At 47.4% G+C, this 19,404-nt stretch overlaps 1 protein-coding gene across 6 annotated transcripts in view; it reads left to right on the forward strand.

The window, feature by feature from the left end:
- klhl32 (kelch-like family member 32) overlaps positions 1-19,108 on the forward strand; it is a 478,483-nt gene extending 459,375 nt beyond the window's left edge. For 5 of the 6 annotated variants that reach the window (XM_070885400.1, XM_070885397.1, XM_070885403.1 and 2 more), the window contains 2 exons: positions 17,706-17,884; positions 18,738-19,108. In XM_070885400.1, coding sequence (XP_070741501.1) covers positions 17,706-17,867 — 162 coding nt within the window. In that variant the 3' untranslated portion in view covers positions 17,868-17,884; positions 18,738-19,108. Of the gene's footprint in view, positions 1-17,705; positions 18,200-18,737 lie in introns of those variants that run through there. The other variant, XM_070885399.1, reaches the window with a different exon arrangement.
- The last annotated feature ends 296 nt before the right edge of the window (positions 19,109-19,404 follow it).

Here is a 19,404-nt window from a genome sequence, read left to right on the forward strand (position 1 = left end):
GATGCCCTGGAGAGGCGTCGAGAATTACTGAGGGCGGAGGCTGGAAGGAGGCCACAGGCCCAAATATCTCGACGACTCTGGTGAAAAGTCGCTGAAATAGTGTCAGCGAGTGACACGGTGCCAGGAGAGCGACCCAATGTCAGCAGAAGTGGATGGACATGGCTCTGATGCTGAGGGTGAGTACATTTTACATTAACCTGAGCATGCCATGCTCCGAGCTCAATGTGCAGTCTCTCCTCAATAGGAATGTGTCTGACCCCATGCTATACGTGGGTGAGCCCAGATGCAAGGTTCGCATTTGTTGCCTCGCCCACTCCAAGGCCCTGCATGCGCCGTTAACCTTCCTATTTGGTTGTGGAGACCCACCCCCTCATCTTGTTACGTCCTCAGTCCTCATATGCGCCTGGAAGACCCTATCCTCACAGTAACTGTTAGGCCCTCGGCCCCTCATTCAAGCATTGCCACACCAAGTACTCGCAGCTAATGGAAGTTACGTCGACCTTTAAAGACTCTCATACACTAACATGTTCTGAACTATGTAAAGGCACTTTGGACAGACGAGTAGAAGGGCACTAACTCTGACGTTCTCTTTACTCTTGCAGGCCAAGCTCACACAGGTCAGAACACACCAGATTCAGAGCGGAGGAGGGGACTCTGAGTTGCAACCCCTAACTGGGGATGAAGGAACGCTTATCGGCCGTGATGGGCGCAAAAGTGGGTGTGGTGGCAGTGGGTTAGGCCGAGCCTCCTCGGGACAGTAATAGTATGTTGAGTTATTTGCAGCCTCTAGCAGGCCAATTAGCCCTTGCACTACAATCCTCCACCACTTTCCATGAGACTAGCAATTCCGAACGCCTTTCCCAGTCCTGGCCCCCTCCCCTGCAGGTAACCAATCTTCTCTGGCCTCGTGCTTTCAGATGATGACTCAGACGACCAGGGGCCTACACGCCAGCCTTCCACTGCAGGTGACGGTGGAGAAGAGGAGGACCAGGCGGAGGACACCTCTCTGGACGTGACAGAGGATCCAGCATCCTCAGAGAGCAGGGCCAGCAGATTGTTGGCGGAGGGCATGGTCAGGGAGATGGAGGTGGGTGATGCTCCAGGACCCAGTGGCCTACAGCAATGCCATGGGGGAGGAGAGATCAGGGGGCCAGCTCCCTGAGTGATGCTCAGCAGCACTCTGATGATGAACCCGAATTAGAGGATCTTACAAGACACATTGCAGATGGACAGCAGTCTGCTGGTGTTTTGTCAAGGGTGCCAGAGAGTGTCGATGCACTTGCTTTGAGTGTGATGGAGGCTGCCTCAACTATTGCATTTGTGTCTCGGCAGCCCATCGAGCCCATCCTTGGTAGATACCAACAGATGTTGGATGCTTCAAGTGACCATGGGGTCCCAGATATGGTGGCACGGGCTATGGCAGTAGCCATTGAGCACCAGGCCGACGCCATGGTAGACCTGCAGACTGTCATGTTGTGGTGGCATCAATCAGCTCTGTGGTGTGCTGCAGTTGTAGTTATTAAGTCCTTACTCTACAGCATGAAACCACACGAGGCACATTCCAGGGACAAGGCCACTCTGTGACCTTGACTCTTTATTACAGGACTCGAGAAATGATGACCCTGCATGGGACCTCCCTTTATATACCTGTGTGATCAGGTAAGGAGTGTCTCCCACAAGTTCACCCCCTGTGGTCAAGGTGTGCATCTCAGTTGAGTGTATAAGTAATACAGTAGTGTTACATTGTAGTTACAAACATGATATCACCTTCCCCACCCCCCACCCCCCCCTCAAAGTCTTACTGGGATCATAGGTTCAGTCTTCCAGGTGGTCTACGCTCCCTCATGGAGCGCCGCAGTTGGGGCTCTGGTTGTTGGACGCTGATGTAAGTGTCTGTCACCTGTGGTGATTCCGACCTGCCCGGGCTGACCTCAGGGACTGTGCATTCTTCCGATTGCTCTTGTTGACGTTCGCTGGCGGTGTTGTGAGCTCCATCTCATGGTCTTCTTCAGGTTCCTCCGTGTCCATGCTGAACCTTTTTTTTACTTGGTCCAGATGCTTACGGGATATCTGCCCATTGTTTGAGTTTTACCACAGTGATCCTATTCCCCTCTTTGCCAATTACAGTACCCTCAAGCCATTTGGGCCCCATGGCGTGATTGAGGACGAATACAGGATCATTTATTTCTATACATCTCCCCCTTGAATTACGGTCATGGTACTCGTTTTGTGACTTGCGCTTGCCCTCAACTATGTCGGTCAGGACTGGGTGGATGAGGGACAACTGAGTTTTGAATGTCCGTTTCATGAGTAGCTCTGCGGGCGGGACCCCCGTGAGCGAGTGCGGTCGGGATCTATAGGCCAGCAGAAGGCGCGATAGGCGGCATTGTAGGGAGGGTCCTTGAATCCTGAGCATATCTTGCTTAATGATTTGGACTGCCCATTTCGCCTGGCTATTGGAGGCCGGCTTGAACAGCGCAGTCCTGATGTGGTTGATGCCATTGCCCGACATAAACCCCCGGAATTCATAGCTCGTGAAACACGGCCATTGTCACGAACCAGGATGTCCGACAAGCCATGGGTTGCAAAGATTGCACGTAGGCTTTCCACGGTGGTGGATGACGTGCATGAATTCAGGATGATGCACTCGATCCATTTCGAGTACGCATCTACTACAATGAGGAACATCTTCCCCATGAATGGGCCTGCGTAGTCAACGTGAATGCGTGACCATGGCTTGGTGGGCCAGGGCCACGGGCTGTGCGGGGCCTCCCTGGGGGCATTACCCAGCTGGGCACAGGTCGTGCACCTGCGAACACAGTGTTCCAGGTCTGAATCAATTCCAGGCCATCAAACGTGTGACCGGGCAATGGCCTTCATCATCACAATGTCTGGGTGCTCGCTGTGGAGTTCCCTGATGAATGCCTCCCTGCCCTTCTGGGGCATGACTACCCAGCTTCCCCATAATAGGCAGTCGGCTTGGATGGAGAGCTCATCCATCCGCCTGTGGAACGGTCCAACGACCTCGGGGCATGCTCCGTGTGCGGGCGCCCAATCCCCAGTCAGGGCACATTTCTTAATCAAGGATAGGAGGGGATCTCTGTTTGTCCAGTTTTTGATCTAGCGGGCTGTAATGGGGGAGCCTGCACTGTCAAAGGCATCGACAGCCATGACCATCTCAGCGCTTTGCTCAGCTGCCCCCTCGGTGGTGGCCAGTGGGAGCCTGCTGAGTGCGTCAGCGCAGTTTTCAGTGCCGGGCCGGTGCCGGATGGAGTAGTCATAAGCAGCTAGCGTGAGGGCCCACCACTTTATGCGAGCTGATGCGTTGGCATTGACAGCCTTGCTGTCTGACAACAGGGATGTGAGTGGCTTGTGGTCCGTCTCTAATTCAAACTTCCTATCGAAGAGGTACTGATGCATTTTGTTACACCATAGACACATGCAAGCGCTTCCTTCTCGACCATGCCATATCCCCGTTCTGCTTGAGAGAGCGAACTGGAGGCATAAGCCACAGGTTGTTGCTGACTCTCAGCATTACCCTGCTGTAACATGCACCCAACCCCATAGGACGATGCATCACAAGTCCGAACTAAACCTTTACAGGGGTCGTACAGGGTCAACAGCTTGTTTGAACAAAGTAGGTTTCACGCTCGATCAAAAGCCCGTTCCTGACAGTCCCCCCAAAACCAATCGCAACCCTTATGCAGGAGCATGTGTAGCGGCTCCAACAACGTGCTCAAGTTCGGCAGAAAGTTCCCGAAATAGTTCAACAGTCCCAGGGATGAACGCAGCTCCGATGTGTTGCAGGACCTGGGTGCTCGTCGAATCGCCTCTGTTTTGGATTCGGTGGGCCGAATCCCATCTGCAGCAACCCTCCTGCCAGAAACTCAACCTCAGGAGCTAAAAACATACATTTAGACTTCTTGAGTAGCAGGCCTACCCGGTCCAGTCGGCATACACCTCCTCCAGGTTGTGGAGGTGTTACTCGGTATCTCGACCCATGATGAGAATGTCATCCTGGAATACGATCGTTCCAGGAATGGATTTAAGCAGGCTTTCCATGTCACGTCGAAAAATCGCGGCTGCTGATCGAATGCCAAACATGCACCTGTTATATGCAAACAATCCCTTGTACGTGGTGATGGTGGTCAGTAATTTGGATTCATCGGCCAGTTCCTGGGTCATATAGGCTGAAGTGAGGTCCAACTTGGTGAACAGCTTGCCGCCTGCCAGCGTGGCGAAAAGATCCTCCGCTCTTGGGAGCAGGTATTGGTCTTGTAGGGACACCCGATTGATGGTGGCCTTGTAGTCACCACAGATCCTGACAGAGTCATCCGCTTTTCGAACGGGAACGATGGGGCTTGCCCAGTCACTGAATTCAACAGGCGAGATGATGCCCTCTCGCAACAGCCGGTCCAATTCGCTCTCGATTTTTTTCCCGCATCACATACGGCACCGCTCTGGCTTTGTGGTGCACTGGCCTGGCGTCCGGGGTAATGTGTATCACGACTTTAGTGCCTTTGAAAGTCCCGATGCCCAGTTGAAATAGTGACTCGAATTGTTGTAGGACTTGTGAGCACGAACTTCGCTCCACCGAGGACATTGCGTGAACATGCCCCCATTTCCAGTTCATCTTGGCTAACCAGCTCCTCCCCAACAGAGCGGGACCATTGCCCGGGACAATCCAGATTGGCAGCCGGTTCACTAGCCCATTGTGTGTGACAGCCATCATTGCACTGCCCAGCACCAGAATGATTTCATTGGTGTAAGTCCGTAATTGTGTCTCAATACGTTCTAATTTGGGTCGACTGGCTTTGAGTGGCCATAGCTTCTCGAGCGTGTTATGCTCCTCCTGTATCATGTGGGAACTCAGGGACGACTCCAGTGTCCCTGACGACTACGTGTGCGGGAAGTGTATCCACCTGCAGCTCCTGACGGTCAGCGTTGCGGAGTTGGAGCTGAGGGTGGATTCACTCTGGAGCATCCACGATGCTGAGAATGACGTGAGTAGCACGTGTAGCGAGTTGGTCATACCACAGGAGAAGGGTCCACAGCCAGATAGGGAATGGAAGACCAGCAGGAAGAGCAGTGCAAAGAAGGTAGTGCAAGGGTCCCCTGTGGTCATCCCCCTGCAAAACAGATACACTGCTTTGAGTACTGTTGATGGAGATGACTCATCAGGGGAGGGCAGCAGCAGCCAAGTTCATGGCACCGTGGCTGGCTCTGTTGCACAGGAGGGCAGGAAAAAAGAGTGGGAGAGCGATAGTGATAGGGGATTCAATTGTTAGGGGAATAGATAGGCGTTTCTGCGGCCGCAACCGAGACTCCAGGATGGTATGTTGCCTCCCTGGTGGAAGGGTCAAGGATGACTCGGAGCGGGTGCAGGACATTCTAAAAATGGAGGGAGAACAGCCTGTTGCAGTGGTGCACATTGGTACCAACGACATAGGCAAAAAAAGGGATGAGGTCCTACGAAACGAATTTAAGGAGCTAGGAGCTAAATTAAAAAGTAGGACCTTAAAAGTAGTAATCTTGGGATTGCTACCAGTGCCACGTGCTAGTCAGAGTAGGAATCGCAGGATAGCGCAGATGAATACGTGGCTTGAGCAGTGATGCAGCAGGGAGGGATTCAAATTCCTGGGGCATTGGAACCGGTTCTGGGGGAGGTGGGACCAGTACAAACCGGACGGTCTGCACCTGGACAGGATCGGGACCAATGTCCTCGGGGGAGTGTTTGCTAGTGCTGTTGGGGAGGAGTTAAACTAATATGGCAGGGGAATGGGAACCAATGGAGGGAGACACAGGGAAACAAAAAGGAGACAAAAGCAAAAAACAGAAAGGAGATGAGAAAAAGTGGAGGGCAGAGAAACGCAAGACAAAGAACAAAAAGGGCCACTGTACAACAAAATTCTAAAAGGACAAAGGGTGTTTAAAAAAAACAAGCCTGAAGGCTTTGTGTCTTAATGCAAGGAGTATCCGTAATAAGGTGGATGAATTAACTGTGCAAATAGATGTTAACAAATATGATGTGATTGGGATTACGGAGATGTGGCTCCAGGATGATCAGGGCTGGGAACTCAACATCCAGGGGTATTCAACATTCAGGAAGGATAGAATAAAAGGAAAAGGAGGTGGGGTAGCATTGCTGGTTAAAGAGGAGATTAATACAATAGTTAGGAATGACATTAGCTTGAATGATGTGGAATCTATATGGGTAGAGCTGCAGAACACCAAAGGGCAAAAAACGTTAGTGGGAGTTGTGTACAGACCTCCAAACAGTAGTAGTGATGTTGGGGAGGGCATCAAACAAGAAATTATGGGTGCATGCAATAGAGGTGCAGCAGTTATAATGGGTGACTTTAATATGCACATAGATTGGGCTAACCAAACTGGAAGCAATACGGTTGAGGAGGATTTCCTGGAGTGCATAAGGGATGGTTTTCTAGACCAATATGTCGAGGAACCAACTAGGGGAGAGGCCATCTTAGACTGGGTGTTGTGTAATGAGAGAGGATTAATTAGCAATCTCGTTGTGCGAGGCCCCTTGGGGAAGAGTGACCATAATATGGTGGAATTCTGCATTAGGATGGAGAATGAAACAGTTAATTCAGAGACCATGGTCCAGAACTTAAAGAAGGGTAACTTTGAAGGTATGAGGCGTGAATTGGCTTGGATAGATTGGCGAATGATACTTGAGGGGTTGATTGTGGATGGGCAATGGCAGACATTTAGAGACCGCATGGATGAACTACAACAATTGTACATTCCTGTCTGGCATAAAAATAAAAAAGCGAAGGTGGGTCAACCGTGGCTATCAAGGGAAATCAGGGATAGTATTAAAGCCAAGGAAGTGGCATACAAATTGGCCAGAAATAGCAGCGAACCCGGAGACTGGGAGAAATTTAAAACTCAGCAGAGGAGGACAAAGGATTTGATTAGGGCAGGGAAAATGGAGTACGAGAAGAAGCTTGCAGGGAACATTAAGACGGATTGCAAAAGTTTCGATAGATATGTAAAGAGAAAAAGGTTAGTAAAGACAAACGTAGGTCCCCTGCAGTCAGAATCAGGGGAAGTCATAACGGGGAACAAAGAAATGGCGGACCAATTGAACAAGTACTTTGGTTCGGTATTCACTAAGGAGGACACTAACAACATTCCAGATATAAGAAGGGTCAGAGGGTCTAGTAAGGAGGAGTAACTGAGGGAAATCTTTATTAGTCGGGAAATTGTGTTGGGGAAATTGATGGGATTGAAGGCCGATAAATCTCCAGGGCCTGATGGACTGCATCCCAGAGTACTTAAGGAGGTGGCCTTGGAAATAGCGGATGCATTGACAGTCATTTTCCAACATTCCATTGACTCTGGATCAGTTCCTATCGAGTGGAGGGTAGCCAATGTAACCCCACTTTTTAAAAAAGGAGGGAGACAGAAAACAGGGAATTATAGACCGGTCAGTCTGACATCGGTCGTGGATAAGATGATGGAATCAATTTTTAAGGATGTCATTGCAGCGCATTTGGAAAGAGGTGACATGATAGGTCCAAGTCAGCATGGATTTGTGAAAGGGAAATCATGCTTGACAAATCTTTTGGAATTTTTTGAGGATGTTTCCAGTAGAGTGGACAAGGGAGAACCATTTGATGTGGTATATTTGGACTTTCAGAAGGCTTTCGACAAGGTTCCACACAAGAGATTAATGTGCAAAGTTAAAGCACATGGGATTGGGGGTAGTGTGCTGACATGGATTGAGAAATGGTTGTCAGACAGGAAGCAAAGAGTAGGAGTAAATGGGTACTTTTCAGAATGGCAGGTGGTGAGTAGTGGGGTACCGCAAGGTTCTGTGCTGGGGCCCCAGCTGTTTACATTGTACATTAATGATTTAGACGAGGGGATTAAATGCAGTATTTCCAAATTTGCGGATGACACTAAGTTGGGTGGCAGTGTGAGCTGCGAGGAGGATGCTTTGAGGCTGCAGAGCGACTTGGATAGGTTAGGTGAGTGGGCAAATGCATGGCAGATGAAGTATAATGTGGATAAATGTGAGGTTGTCCACTTTGGTGGTAAAAACAGAGAGAAAGACTATTATCTGAATGGTGACAGATTAGGAAAAGGGAAGGTGCAACGAGACCTGGGTGTCATGGTACATCAGTCATTGAAGGTTGGCATGCAGGTACAGCAGGCGGTTAAGAAAGCAAATGGCATGTTGGCCTTCATAGCGAGGGGATTTGAGTACAGGTGTAGGGAGGTGTTCCTACAGTTGTACAGGGCCTTGGTGAGGCCACACCTGGAGTATTGTGTACAGTTTTGGTCTCCTAACCTGAGGAAGGACATTCTTGTTATTGAGGGAGTGCAGCGAAGGTTCACCAGACTGATTCCCGGGATGGCGAGACTGACCTACCAAGAAAGACTAAATCAACTGGGCTTGTATTCACTGGAGTTCAGAAGAATGAGAGGGGACCTTATAGAAACGTTTAAAATTATGATGGGTTTAGACAGGTTAGATACAGGAAGAATGTTCACAATGTTGGGGAAGTCCAGAACCAGGGGTCACAATTTAAGGATAAGGGGTAAGCCATTTAGGACCGAGATGAGGAGAAACTTCTTCACCCAGAGAGTGGTGAACCTGTGGAATTCTCCACCACAGAAAGTTGTTGAGGCCAATTCACTAAATATATTCAAAAAGGAGTTAGATGTCATCCTTACTACTAGGGGGATCAAGGGGTATGGCGAGAAAGCAGGAATGGGGTACTGAAGTTGCATGTTCAGCCATGAACTCATTGAATGGCGGTGCAGGCTAGAAGGGCTGAATGGCCTACTCCTGCACCTATTTTCTATGTTTCTATGAATTGCTGAATGCCCATGAGTGACTGGCTGGCCCCAGTGTCCAGCTCCATGTGTACAGAAAGGAGATGAGCAAAAGTGGAGGGCAGAGAAACCCAAGGCAAAAAACAAAAAGGGCCACTGTACAGCAAAATTCTAAAGGGTCAAAGTGTAATAAAAAGCCAAGCATTAAAGCTCGGTGCCTCAATGCGAGCAGTATTCGGAACCCAGGAGAGGGCTCTGAGCTAGTTAGAGTGGGTGAGAGCTCAGATGAACCGGACCCCAAGAAAGAATGCAAAAGGGAGGAGGCAACAGAGCAGAGTAGCATTGGGGTAAATGTAAATCACAAGGTGATAGGAAGGGACAATATGTATGACTATAAAGGGGCTGCAGGAGGGGTCAAAACTAAAAATCATGGTTTAAAAACTAGGATTAAAACACTACCTAAACGCACGCAGCATTCGAAATAAAGTAAATGAGTTGCTGGCACAAATCATTACAAATGGGTATGATTTGGTGGCCATTACAGAAATGTGGTTGCAGGGTGGCCAAGACTGGGAATTAAACATACAGGGGTATCTGACAATTCAGAAGGATAGACAAGAAGGGAAAGGAGGTGGGGTAGCTCTGTTAATAAAGGATGATATCAGGGCAGTTGTGAGAGATGATATTGGCTCTAATGAACAAAATGTTGAATCATTGTGGGTGGAGATTAGAGACAGTAAGGGGAAAAAGTCTCTGGTGGGCGTAGTTCATAGGCCCCCAAATAATAACTTCACGGTGGGGCGGACAATAATAAAGGGAATAATGGAGGCATGTGAAAAAGGAACGGCAGTAATCATGGGGGATTTTAACCTACATATCGATTGGTCAAAACAAATAGCACGGGGTAGCCTTGAGGAGGAATTCATAGAATGCATACGGGATTGTTTCTTAGAACAGTATGTTACAGAACCTACAAGGGAGCAAGCTATCTTAGATCTGGTCCTGTGTAATGAGACAGGAATAATAAACGATCTCCTAGTAAAAGATCCTCTCGGAATAAGTGATCACAGTATGGTTGAATTTGTAATACAGATTGAGGGTGAGGAAGTAGTGTCTCAAATGAGCGTACTATGCTTAAACAAAGGGAACTACAGTGGGATGAGGGCAGAGTAGGCTAAAGTAGACTGGAAACACAGACTTAAACGGTGGCACAATTGAGGAACAGTGAAGGACTTTTAAGGAGCTCTTTCATAGTGCTCAACAAAAATATATTCCAGTGAAAAAGAAGGGCGGTAAGAGAAGGGATAACCAGCCGTGGATAACCAAGGAAATAAAGGAGAGTATCAAATTAAAAATCAATGCGTATAAGGTGGCCAAGGTTAGTGGGAAACTAGAAGATTGGGAAAATTTTAAACGACAGCAAAGAATAACTAAGAAAGCAACAAAGAAAGGAAAGATAGATTACGAAAGTAAACTTGCGCAAAACATAAAAACAGATAGTAAAAGTTTTTACCGATATATAAAAAGGAAGAGAGTGACTAAAGTAAATGTTGGTCCCTTAGAAGATGAGAAGGGGGATTTAATAATGGGAAATGTGGAAATGGCTGAGACCTTAAACAATTATTTTGCTTTGATCTTCACAGTGGAAGACACAAAAACCATGCCAAAGATTGCTGGTCACGGGAATGTGAGAAGGGAGAACCTTGAGATAATCACTATCACTAGGGGGGTAGTGCTGGACAGGCTAATGGGACTCAAAGTAGACAAGTCCCCTGGTCCTGATGAAATGCATCCCAGGGTATTAAAAGAGATGGCGGAAGTTATAGCAGATGCATTCGTTATAATCTACCAAAATTCTCTGGACTCTGGGGAGGTACCAGCAGATTGGAAAGCAGCTAATGTAATGCCTCTGTTTAAAAAAGGGGGCAGACAAAAGGCAGGTAACTATAGGCCAGTTAGTTTAACATCTGTCGTGGGGAAAATGCTTGAAGCTATCATTAAGGAAGAAATAGCAGGACATCGAGATAGGAATAGTGCAATCAAGCAGCCGCAACATGGATTTATGAAGGGGAAATCATGTTTAACTAATTTACTGGAATTCTTTGAGGATGTAACGAGCATGGTGGATAGAGGTGAACCGATGGATGTGGTGTATTTAGATTTCCAAAAGGCATTCGATAAGGTGCCACACAAAAGGTTACTGCAGAAGATAAAGGTACGCGGAGTCAGAGGAAATGTATTAGCATGGATAGAGAATTGGCTGGCTAACAGAAAGCAGAGAGTCGGGATAAATGGGTCCTTTTTGGGTTGGAAATCGGTGGTTAGTCGTGTGTCACAGGGATCGGTGCAGGGACCACAACTGTTTACAATATACATAGATGACCTGGAAGAGGGGACAGAGTGTAGTATAACAAAATTTGCAGATGACACAAAGATTAGTGGGAAAGCGGGTTGTGTAGAGGACACTGAGAGGCTGCAAAGAGATTTAGATAGGTTAAGCGAATGGGCTAAGGTTTGGCAGATGGAATACAATGTCGGAAAATGTGAGGTCATCCACCTTGGGGGAAAAAAACAGTAAAGGGGAATATTATTTGAATGGGGAGAAATTACAACATCCTGGGGGTCCTTGTGCATGAAACTCTTTTGAGTTTACCTGCGAAAACATAAAACATTAAACGGTGCCACCCGACCTGGGTGACACTCCAGACATTTACAAGGCCCTTTTTTTTTTTTTTCCCCCCTTTTTTTGTTTTTTTTTGCGTTTTTCTTTTTTTGGTTTTTTTTTTGGGGCACTAAAATCACAATTTTCCCCAGTGCCCCCTATAAAAGGGAAGGGGGACACTAAAAGCACCGGCAATTAAAACAAATTAAACTTTAAAACGTAAAATCAAATTAAAATTTGGTTGCCGGGCGTGATGATGCACTCCAGTCCCTCCGGTGCCCACCTCTCGCGGAAGGCCGCGAGCGTACCGGTGGACACCGCGTGCTCCATCTCCAAGGACACCCTGGACCGGATGTAAGAGCGGAAGAGAGGCAGGCAGTCAGGTTGAACGACCCCCTCGACCGCCCGCTGCCTGGACCGGCTGATGGCACCCTTGGCCGTGCCCAGGAGCAGTCCTACGAGGAGGCCTTCAGACCTACCCGCTCCCCTCCGCACAGGGTGCCCAAAGATCAGGAGAGTGGGACTGAAGTGCAGCCAGAATTTCAGGAGCAGCCCCTTCAAATAATGGAACTCCTTGTGCATGAAACTCTTTTGAGTTTACCTGCAAAAACAAAAACATTAAAACCATGCCACCCGCCTGGGTGACACAGCAGACATTTACAAGGCCCTTTTTTTTCCTTTTTTTTTTGTTTTTTTGTTTTTTTGGGTTTTTTTTTTGGGGCACTAAAATCAAATTTTCCTTTTTTCCAGTGCCCCCTATAAAAGGGGAGGGGGACACTAAAAGCACCGGCAATGAAAACAAATTAAACTTTAAAACGTAAAATCAAATTAAAATTTGGTTGCCGGGCGTGATGATCCACTCCAGTCCCTCCGGTGCCCACCTCTCGCGGAAGGCCGCGAGCGTACCGGTGGACACCGCGTGCTCCATCTCCAAGGACACCCTGGACCGGATGTAAGAGCGGAAGAGAGGCAGGCAATCAGGTTGAACGACCCCCTCGACCGCCCGCTGCCTGGACCGGCTGATGGCACCCTTGGCCGTGCCCAGGAGCAGTCCTACGAGGAGGCCCTCGGACCTACCCGCTCCCCTCCGCACAGGGTGCCCAAAGATCAGGAGAGTTCCTTGTGCATGAATCCCAAAAAGTTAGTTTGCAGGTGCAGCAGGTAATCAGGAAGGCAAATGGAATGTTGGCTTTCATTGCGAGAGGAATGGAGTACAAAAGCAGGGAGGTCCTGCTGCAACTGTACAGAGTATTGGTGAGGCCGCACCTGGAGTACTGCGTGCAGTTTTGGTCACCTTACTTCAGGAAGGATATACTGGCTTTGGAGGGGGTACAGAGACGATTCACTGGCCTGATTCCAGAGATGAGGGGGTTACCTTATGATGATAGATTGAGTAGACTGGGTCTTTACTCGTTGGAGTTCAGAAGGATGAGGGGTGATCTTATAGAAACATTTAAAATAATGAAAGGGATAGACAAAATAGAGGCAGAGAGGTTGTTTCCACTGGTCGGGGAGACTAAAACTAGGGGGCACAGCCTCAAAATACAGGGGAGCCAATTTAAAACCGAGTTGAGAAGGAATTTCTTCTCCCAGAGGGTTGTGAATCTGCGGAATTCTCTGCCCAAGGAAGCAGTTGAGGCTAGCTCATTGAATGTATTCAAATCACAGATAGATTGATTTTTAACCAATAAGGGAATTAAGGGTTATGGGGAGCGGGCGGGTAAGTGGAGCTGAGTCTACGGCCAGATCAGCCATGATCTTGTTGAATGGCGGAGCAGGCTCGAGGGGCTAGATGGCCTACTCCTGTTCCTAATTCTTATGTTCTTATGTCCCGGGATGTCGTTCAACAAAACCCTCATCATCATTGGTGGCGTTTTGGTGTATGAACTGTGAATATTCGCCGCATGGACCCGCTGAACCTTGGCGTCCATCAATTTGCCCCAAAAGTCATCCTGCCTCACAGAACCCTCTTCTGGTCCCTCTGTCTCATATATCAGTCTGGTTGCAGGTTATCTACACATTCGAGCTAAATGGCCGCTGAGATTGCAGTTTCTGCAGACAAAATGTTGGAATCTGCAAGATCTGGCTGAGTGTTTTCCCCCACACCTCCAGCATGAGTTAAAGTTTCCATTGTTGGGAACAAAGGGACTATAGCCAGGAATTCTGCGCTGACTGTCCCTTTGACTGCTCTTAAGTACCCTATTAGTGGGTGTCAATGGCACCATCCCGGGCCGCATTGTCCACTGTGATGGTGTGAACGTCTGTTCAGCCTGCCATTGTCTCTGTTGAGATCCTGCTCTGGGATCGATTGCTGCCTGGTAAATGTCGGACTGCCCCTGCCTGCCTGCGGGGCTCTGAGTAGCATTTATGATGTTGACTCCCTGATCCATCGCCGCGTTAGAGGCAGAATTACACGCATAAATCATTTTCATCTCTTCCTCCCCCGCCATGAAAGTTTGAGCTAACAACGCCGCCGCTTCCAAGGTCAAGTCCTTGGTCTCAATTAACTTGCAAAAAATTCTCGCATGACCGATACCCTCGATGAAGAAGTCCCTTAGCATCTCCCCCCTGCAGGCGTCTGTGAACTGACAGAGGCTGGCCAAATGCCGAAGGTCCGCTCCAAAGTCCGGTATGCTCTGTCCTTCACGGCGTCGGTGGGTGTAGAATCTGTGTCGAGCCATGTGTATGCTGCTCGCCGGTTTGAGGTGCTCCCCGATTAGTTTGCTGAGCTCTTCAAAAGTTTTGTCCGACTGCTTTTCGGGTGCCAGTAAGTCCTTCATGAGCGCATAAGTCTTTGGCCCGCAGCTGGTCAGGAGATGAGCCTGTCGCTTGTCGGCCGCTGCATCCCCTAGTCTTTCGTTACGAAGCTTTGCTGAAGCCTCACGACAAAATCGTCCCAGTCTTCCCCAACACAGTACCGTTCCTTTGTGCTACCGGTGGCCATTCTTGTGGGTTGTGAATTCCCGTTTCTCGTCGCCAATGTAAAATCCTTACTCTACAGCATGAAACCACACGAGGCACATTCCAGGGACAACGCCACTCTGTGACTTTAACTCTTTATTACAGGTCTCCAGAAGTGATGACCCAGCGTGGGACCTCCCTTTATATACCTGTGTGATCAGGTAAGGAGTGGCTCCCACAAGTTCACCCCTTGTGGTCAACGTATGCATCTCAGTTGAGTGTATACAGTAATACAGTGGTGTTACATTGTCGTTACAAACATGACAATAGTCTGCCCTGGTGCAGAACCAACTCGAATCCATGCAGGTACTGACCACTGCCAGCGTGTCTGGGGCCACATTAGTTGCACGGGGAACTAATATTGGCGAAGCACGGCAACAATCTCTGCTCAGCCAGATAGCTCCAGATGCTGAGGCTCTGCCCCAGGGGAGTAACAGCGTGTGGGGGCCTGTTGGAACGTGATGTTCTCTCTCAGGACAACATCATTCCTCCCTTGCCCCTGCCACTTTCTGCAACCCATCCACCACAGAGTGCTGCCGCCCATGCTGAGGTGATGCAGTCCACAGCCGGGCCTTCCAGGGTCTGAGCTGGTGTGGAATGTTCTGCTCGGCCATCAGCTGTGTCAGCGGCGCCAACACAGTGACTTCCCACCAGCCTTGCTGCAGGCACTGAGACCGCATTGAGGATGAGCAGTGTTGGGAGAGGGGAGAAGGCAAGGGGTGGGAAAGCACTGAGAAAGAGCCAGTAAATATAGGTGTGAACTGGTGGCCAGAAATGGTCACCTTGCTCGAATATGAACTAATGTAAATCGTTGTAGTTGGATGAGCCAATAAAGAATTGTATGATAGTGGTCAGATATGGTGACCTTGTTTGAATCTGAACTCATGTCAATATTTCCACTTGCATGAGCCATGAAAGAATTGTGAGATGTTGGCCAGAGATACTGTCCTTGTTCCATTATGAAGTAATGTGAATAGTTGCACGTGGATGTGGATGATAATGTTTCAAGGGGTCTGGTTTCAATTATTGTTTGCTGTGGATGATGGAGCCCTTTAGTGCTTCTTTACAGCCCACTATGGTTTCTGTTGCAAATAAAAATGTGTTAAGTTTGTCACAATCTTGTTTTGCCATTTATATACACGGAGGCTTGGAGGGTGGGATGCGATGTCTTCCGCAGATGGCCAGATGAATAGGCTGGCCAGGTGAGGCGGGGCCCACAATGCCACATGCATACAACCAATGGCCCTCTGAACCATGGGGAAGCCCGCTATCCTGGCAAAGCCACGGGAGTGCTCATCCAGGTCTTCCCTGGACATGCTGAACTTTATGTAGTCCATACGTCGGCTGTAGAGAGCGTCGGTCACCTGGCGAATGCAGCAATGTACTGCAAACTGCGAGATGTTGCATATATCACCTACAGGAGACTGGAAGGAGCCAGTAGCATAGAAGTTGATGGCAACTGTCACTTTCAATGCCACTGACAGCGAGCTCCTGGTGCCGATGTCAGCTTCGAGGTATGTCTGCAGGAGGTGGCAGAGCTCCGTGACCACCTCCTTGCGGAACCATAGCCTTCTTATGCACCGTTCCTCGGACATATCAAAGTAAGAATAATGCGCGCGGTAAACCCTGTGTCTCTATGGCCTCATGGCCCGAGGTCTAGGGCCTCTCCTCTGGCATGGACCCACATTGGCCTGAAGCCGTTTCTGTAGTCTTTGCCGCAGGACGACGTGGTGTGCCATTACTGCCCCCATTAAGTTGCAGATGGTAGCCATGATGTGCTAGTGACCAATGTATCCGACCTGAAAGCCACTAATGTTTGCAAAATGCTAGTTGTGAAGCTGAGTAGTCACAGCATGCCAACACCTACGCACTCTGAGAGGAGAGAACGCAGCATTGACCGCGACCTCTGTGCCCGGCTGCAATTCCCTTTAAATACCGGCGCAGAATCTTTACCTCGAGTTGTGAACACCAACTTTTTGTGGCGTGTTCCCCGCCAGCCAGTAAATGAGGCGGCAAAAGTGAATTTGGCGAGACTGGCGCCAAGGAGGCATTGTATGCATACTGACGTCATGATTTCCATGGCGGTAGTCGGCGGGGCGGCAAATCTTTACGCCCTTGACAAAGGACGACCGAATTTCCCATCAGGTGGCAACCCCGCCTAACGCTGCTGCCCAACCGGTCGTGCCCTGTTGCCACCTCACTCGGGCGGTATCAGCTGGCGGTAGCAACCGAATTTTGCCCACTCAATGTTTGACACCACATTAACATTTACCTGAACATTGCATAAACCACCCAAGTGCCTACACTTGTGTGTGTTGTTGGTTGGTATGATTGCACTAGGGTGAGGATGAGTGTGAGGAGTGGCTAGTGAGATGGCGATGTGATAATGCAGATACAGAGGGATGGGTAGGGAAGAGGACCTCCTGGTGTGCTGTAACTCCCTCCATAAGTATACGGAGAGAGTCATGGGAGAGCCTGGGTGTAGCCCTTTGCCTTTGTGCACCTCTGTCAGTGTTTGCAGCACCTCAGTGCTGTAGAACACTGACAGCATAACTGTCAAAATAAAGTTGCTATTGGTTCCTTTAAGGAAACCGGCTGATGATGTGTCATCAAATGACCTCACCAGACCCACTTCCTCTAATTGGTCTGCTTAACGAGCCCATCAATGGAAATTCATTTCGCAGAGTGGGATGGAGCCGGCAGCGGGGTCGAGACCCGCTACCGCGTTGCCCACCACAGACCCGTCGAGGTTCGTATAATCACGCCCAATATTTTTTTTGTGAATTCATTTATTGAAATTAAAGGATTTTTTGTAATACTCTTAACAACAATCTTCAAGATACAATGGAAAATATTGCATGAAATACACCTACAAAGACCTAATAAGAAGAAATTCAACAACTATAATGAACTAAAGTTGTGGCTCGCTCGCTGAGTTGTGAAAATTGCAAAATATGAACTTGACGAACTGATGTTACAGGAACACATATTTTCGGTTTGGAGTTTAAAATGCTCCTAAGAATGTGGGTTTAATCACCAACAACAAAGTTCTGTGCATATATAAAAGATACATAAGTGAAGAACATGGTTAATTTTAATTACAAAATTGCTTCAATAGTGATTTGTGGAGAAATATGTTTTTTATTGTTCAGTCGCCTAAGAATTCACTTCGAGTGGAAGCAAGTTTTCCTCGATTTTGAGGGACTACCTTTAATATTTTTTATAAAAGTATATGTGAAACACAAAAATGTAATTCTCTATTGTATTTCTTTTGTAGGTATTGGATGTCAGTACAGAAGGCAAAGAAGAGGTGTTTTATGGGCCAACGCTACCGTTTGCTTCCAATGGAATAACAGGATGCTTTCTCCCAGCTCCTTATTTTACCTGCCCTAATCTTCAGACACTGCAAGTGCCTCATCACAGGATAGGAGCTATGTGAGAAGTGTAGAGTTTAAGGTATCAATCCACGTGCAATGTGAATGGGTATGGGTATATGTGACGTCAGCAGTGATTTTGATATTTTCATTTTTGTGTGAATGAGCCAAAGCCTGTATCCACTTACAACATGTCCCAGTCAAGTTCAAAAACAGGTAGTCTACATTTTCATGAATGCATTCTAACATACCTTAAATTCTCTACAGGAGTAGCAGTTCTGTGTAGCAAGTAACTATGCCAACTGCTGCTACTGTGAGAATACAACATTTGTTAATATTTTCAAGAGAACAAAGAAAATCCCAGTTTTATTTGAAGGAGTTCATTTGATTCCATTTACACAAGCTAATGCTGAATCTGATGTCAAACATAAGTCTCTAAAATTATACCAATGTTAATTTTCCTTTCTCCCTTTTATGTGGGGGTGGGGGGGGAGGGATTTCCAACATATAGTCAATGATTTTCGATAAATATTTTGATTAATTTCCTAACTGTTAGTCATGTTTAAATTCAATAATAGTCATTTTCCAAAATTTGTGTGACTGTAAGACAGTTATGTAGCCATTCTGTAGTTTATCTCATTTCCCAGCAGATTGAAGTTCACTAACCAAACATTAAAAGGTGAAAATTACATAGTGGACAAATATTTAACCTGTTCATATGACAATCCTCTAAGATAGACAAGTTAATGCTTCCTCTAAAATGGGGATAGAGGAATGTCCTGTGACTACGTGAAATGCTCATCTGCTATTATCACCAACAGTAATTTCTACCTTTAAATGCTAATTTATGGAATTCTTTTTTTAATCCTTTATACAAATTTTTTATCAAAAGTTTAAAATTACATCAGCTCTTTCATGGCTCTTCATATTTTCAGGGATTTCTCGAACAACAAACATCAAAAACAGATTCTTATCAGTTGGTTCATCATAGTTATTAAGAACTCCATGCAAGTTTTGGGGGAAAGAATGCATGCAGTAGTTAAGTCACTCTAAACCCAGGAAAAATAATGTAAGTAAACATTGTATGATAGATTTTCCAGTTGCCAAGGCTGGTGCCACCAGCATGGAACCGACGATTGTGGACTAGGAAAACAGATGTAAGTCACTCTTGCTTGGACCATCACTCATTGTGCACTGTATGATCTTCTGAGCAGCCTTTTCGGCTGCCCTAAATGATTCTTGCACAAAATGTATGAGAGCTTCATTTTAATATTACCATATTAGTAATGAGATGGAAATCAGTACAGGCAACTTTTTCCAGTTTTCTCACAGGGCATGTGCTGTGTGATCAGTTCACAGGATTGGGCACGTACTGAAATAACAGGAATGTATATAAAAGGTGGATCTTCAGTATTTTCATTTGAAACATATATGAAAGTGGTGTTTAACTTCAAATTTGTGAGACATGAAATTTTCAGTGTTTTCTTTGGGAGTTTGTTTATTTTTGGAGGGGTTTGTCCTAACTTTGGCAGCAAGATTTATGATCGCTACTATCAAAATTTGAGCTTTGGAAAGTTTAGTAGGTAAACTTTCTCTCTGTGT

The sequence above is a fragment of the Pristiophorus japonicus genome, chromosome 7, assembly GCF_044704955.1.
Source record: "Pristiophorus japonicus isolate sPriJap1 chromosome 7, sPriJap1.hap1, whole genome shotgun sequence".
In the NCBI taxonomy this organism is placed as follows: domain Eukaryota; kingdom Metazoa; phylum Chordata; class Chondrichthyes; family Pristiophoridae; genus Pristiophorus; species Pristiophorus japonicus.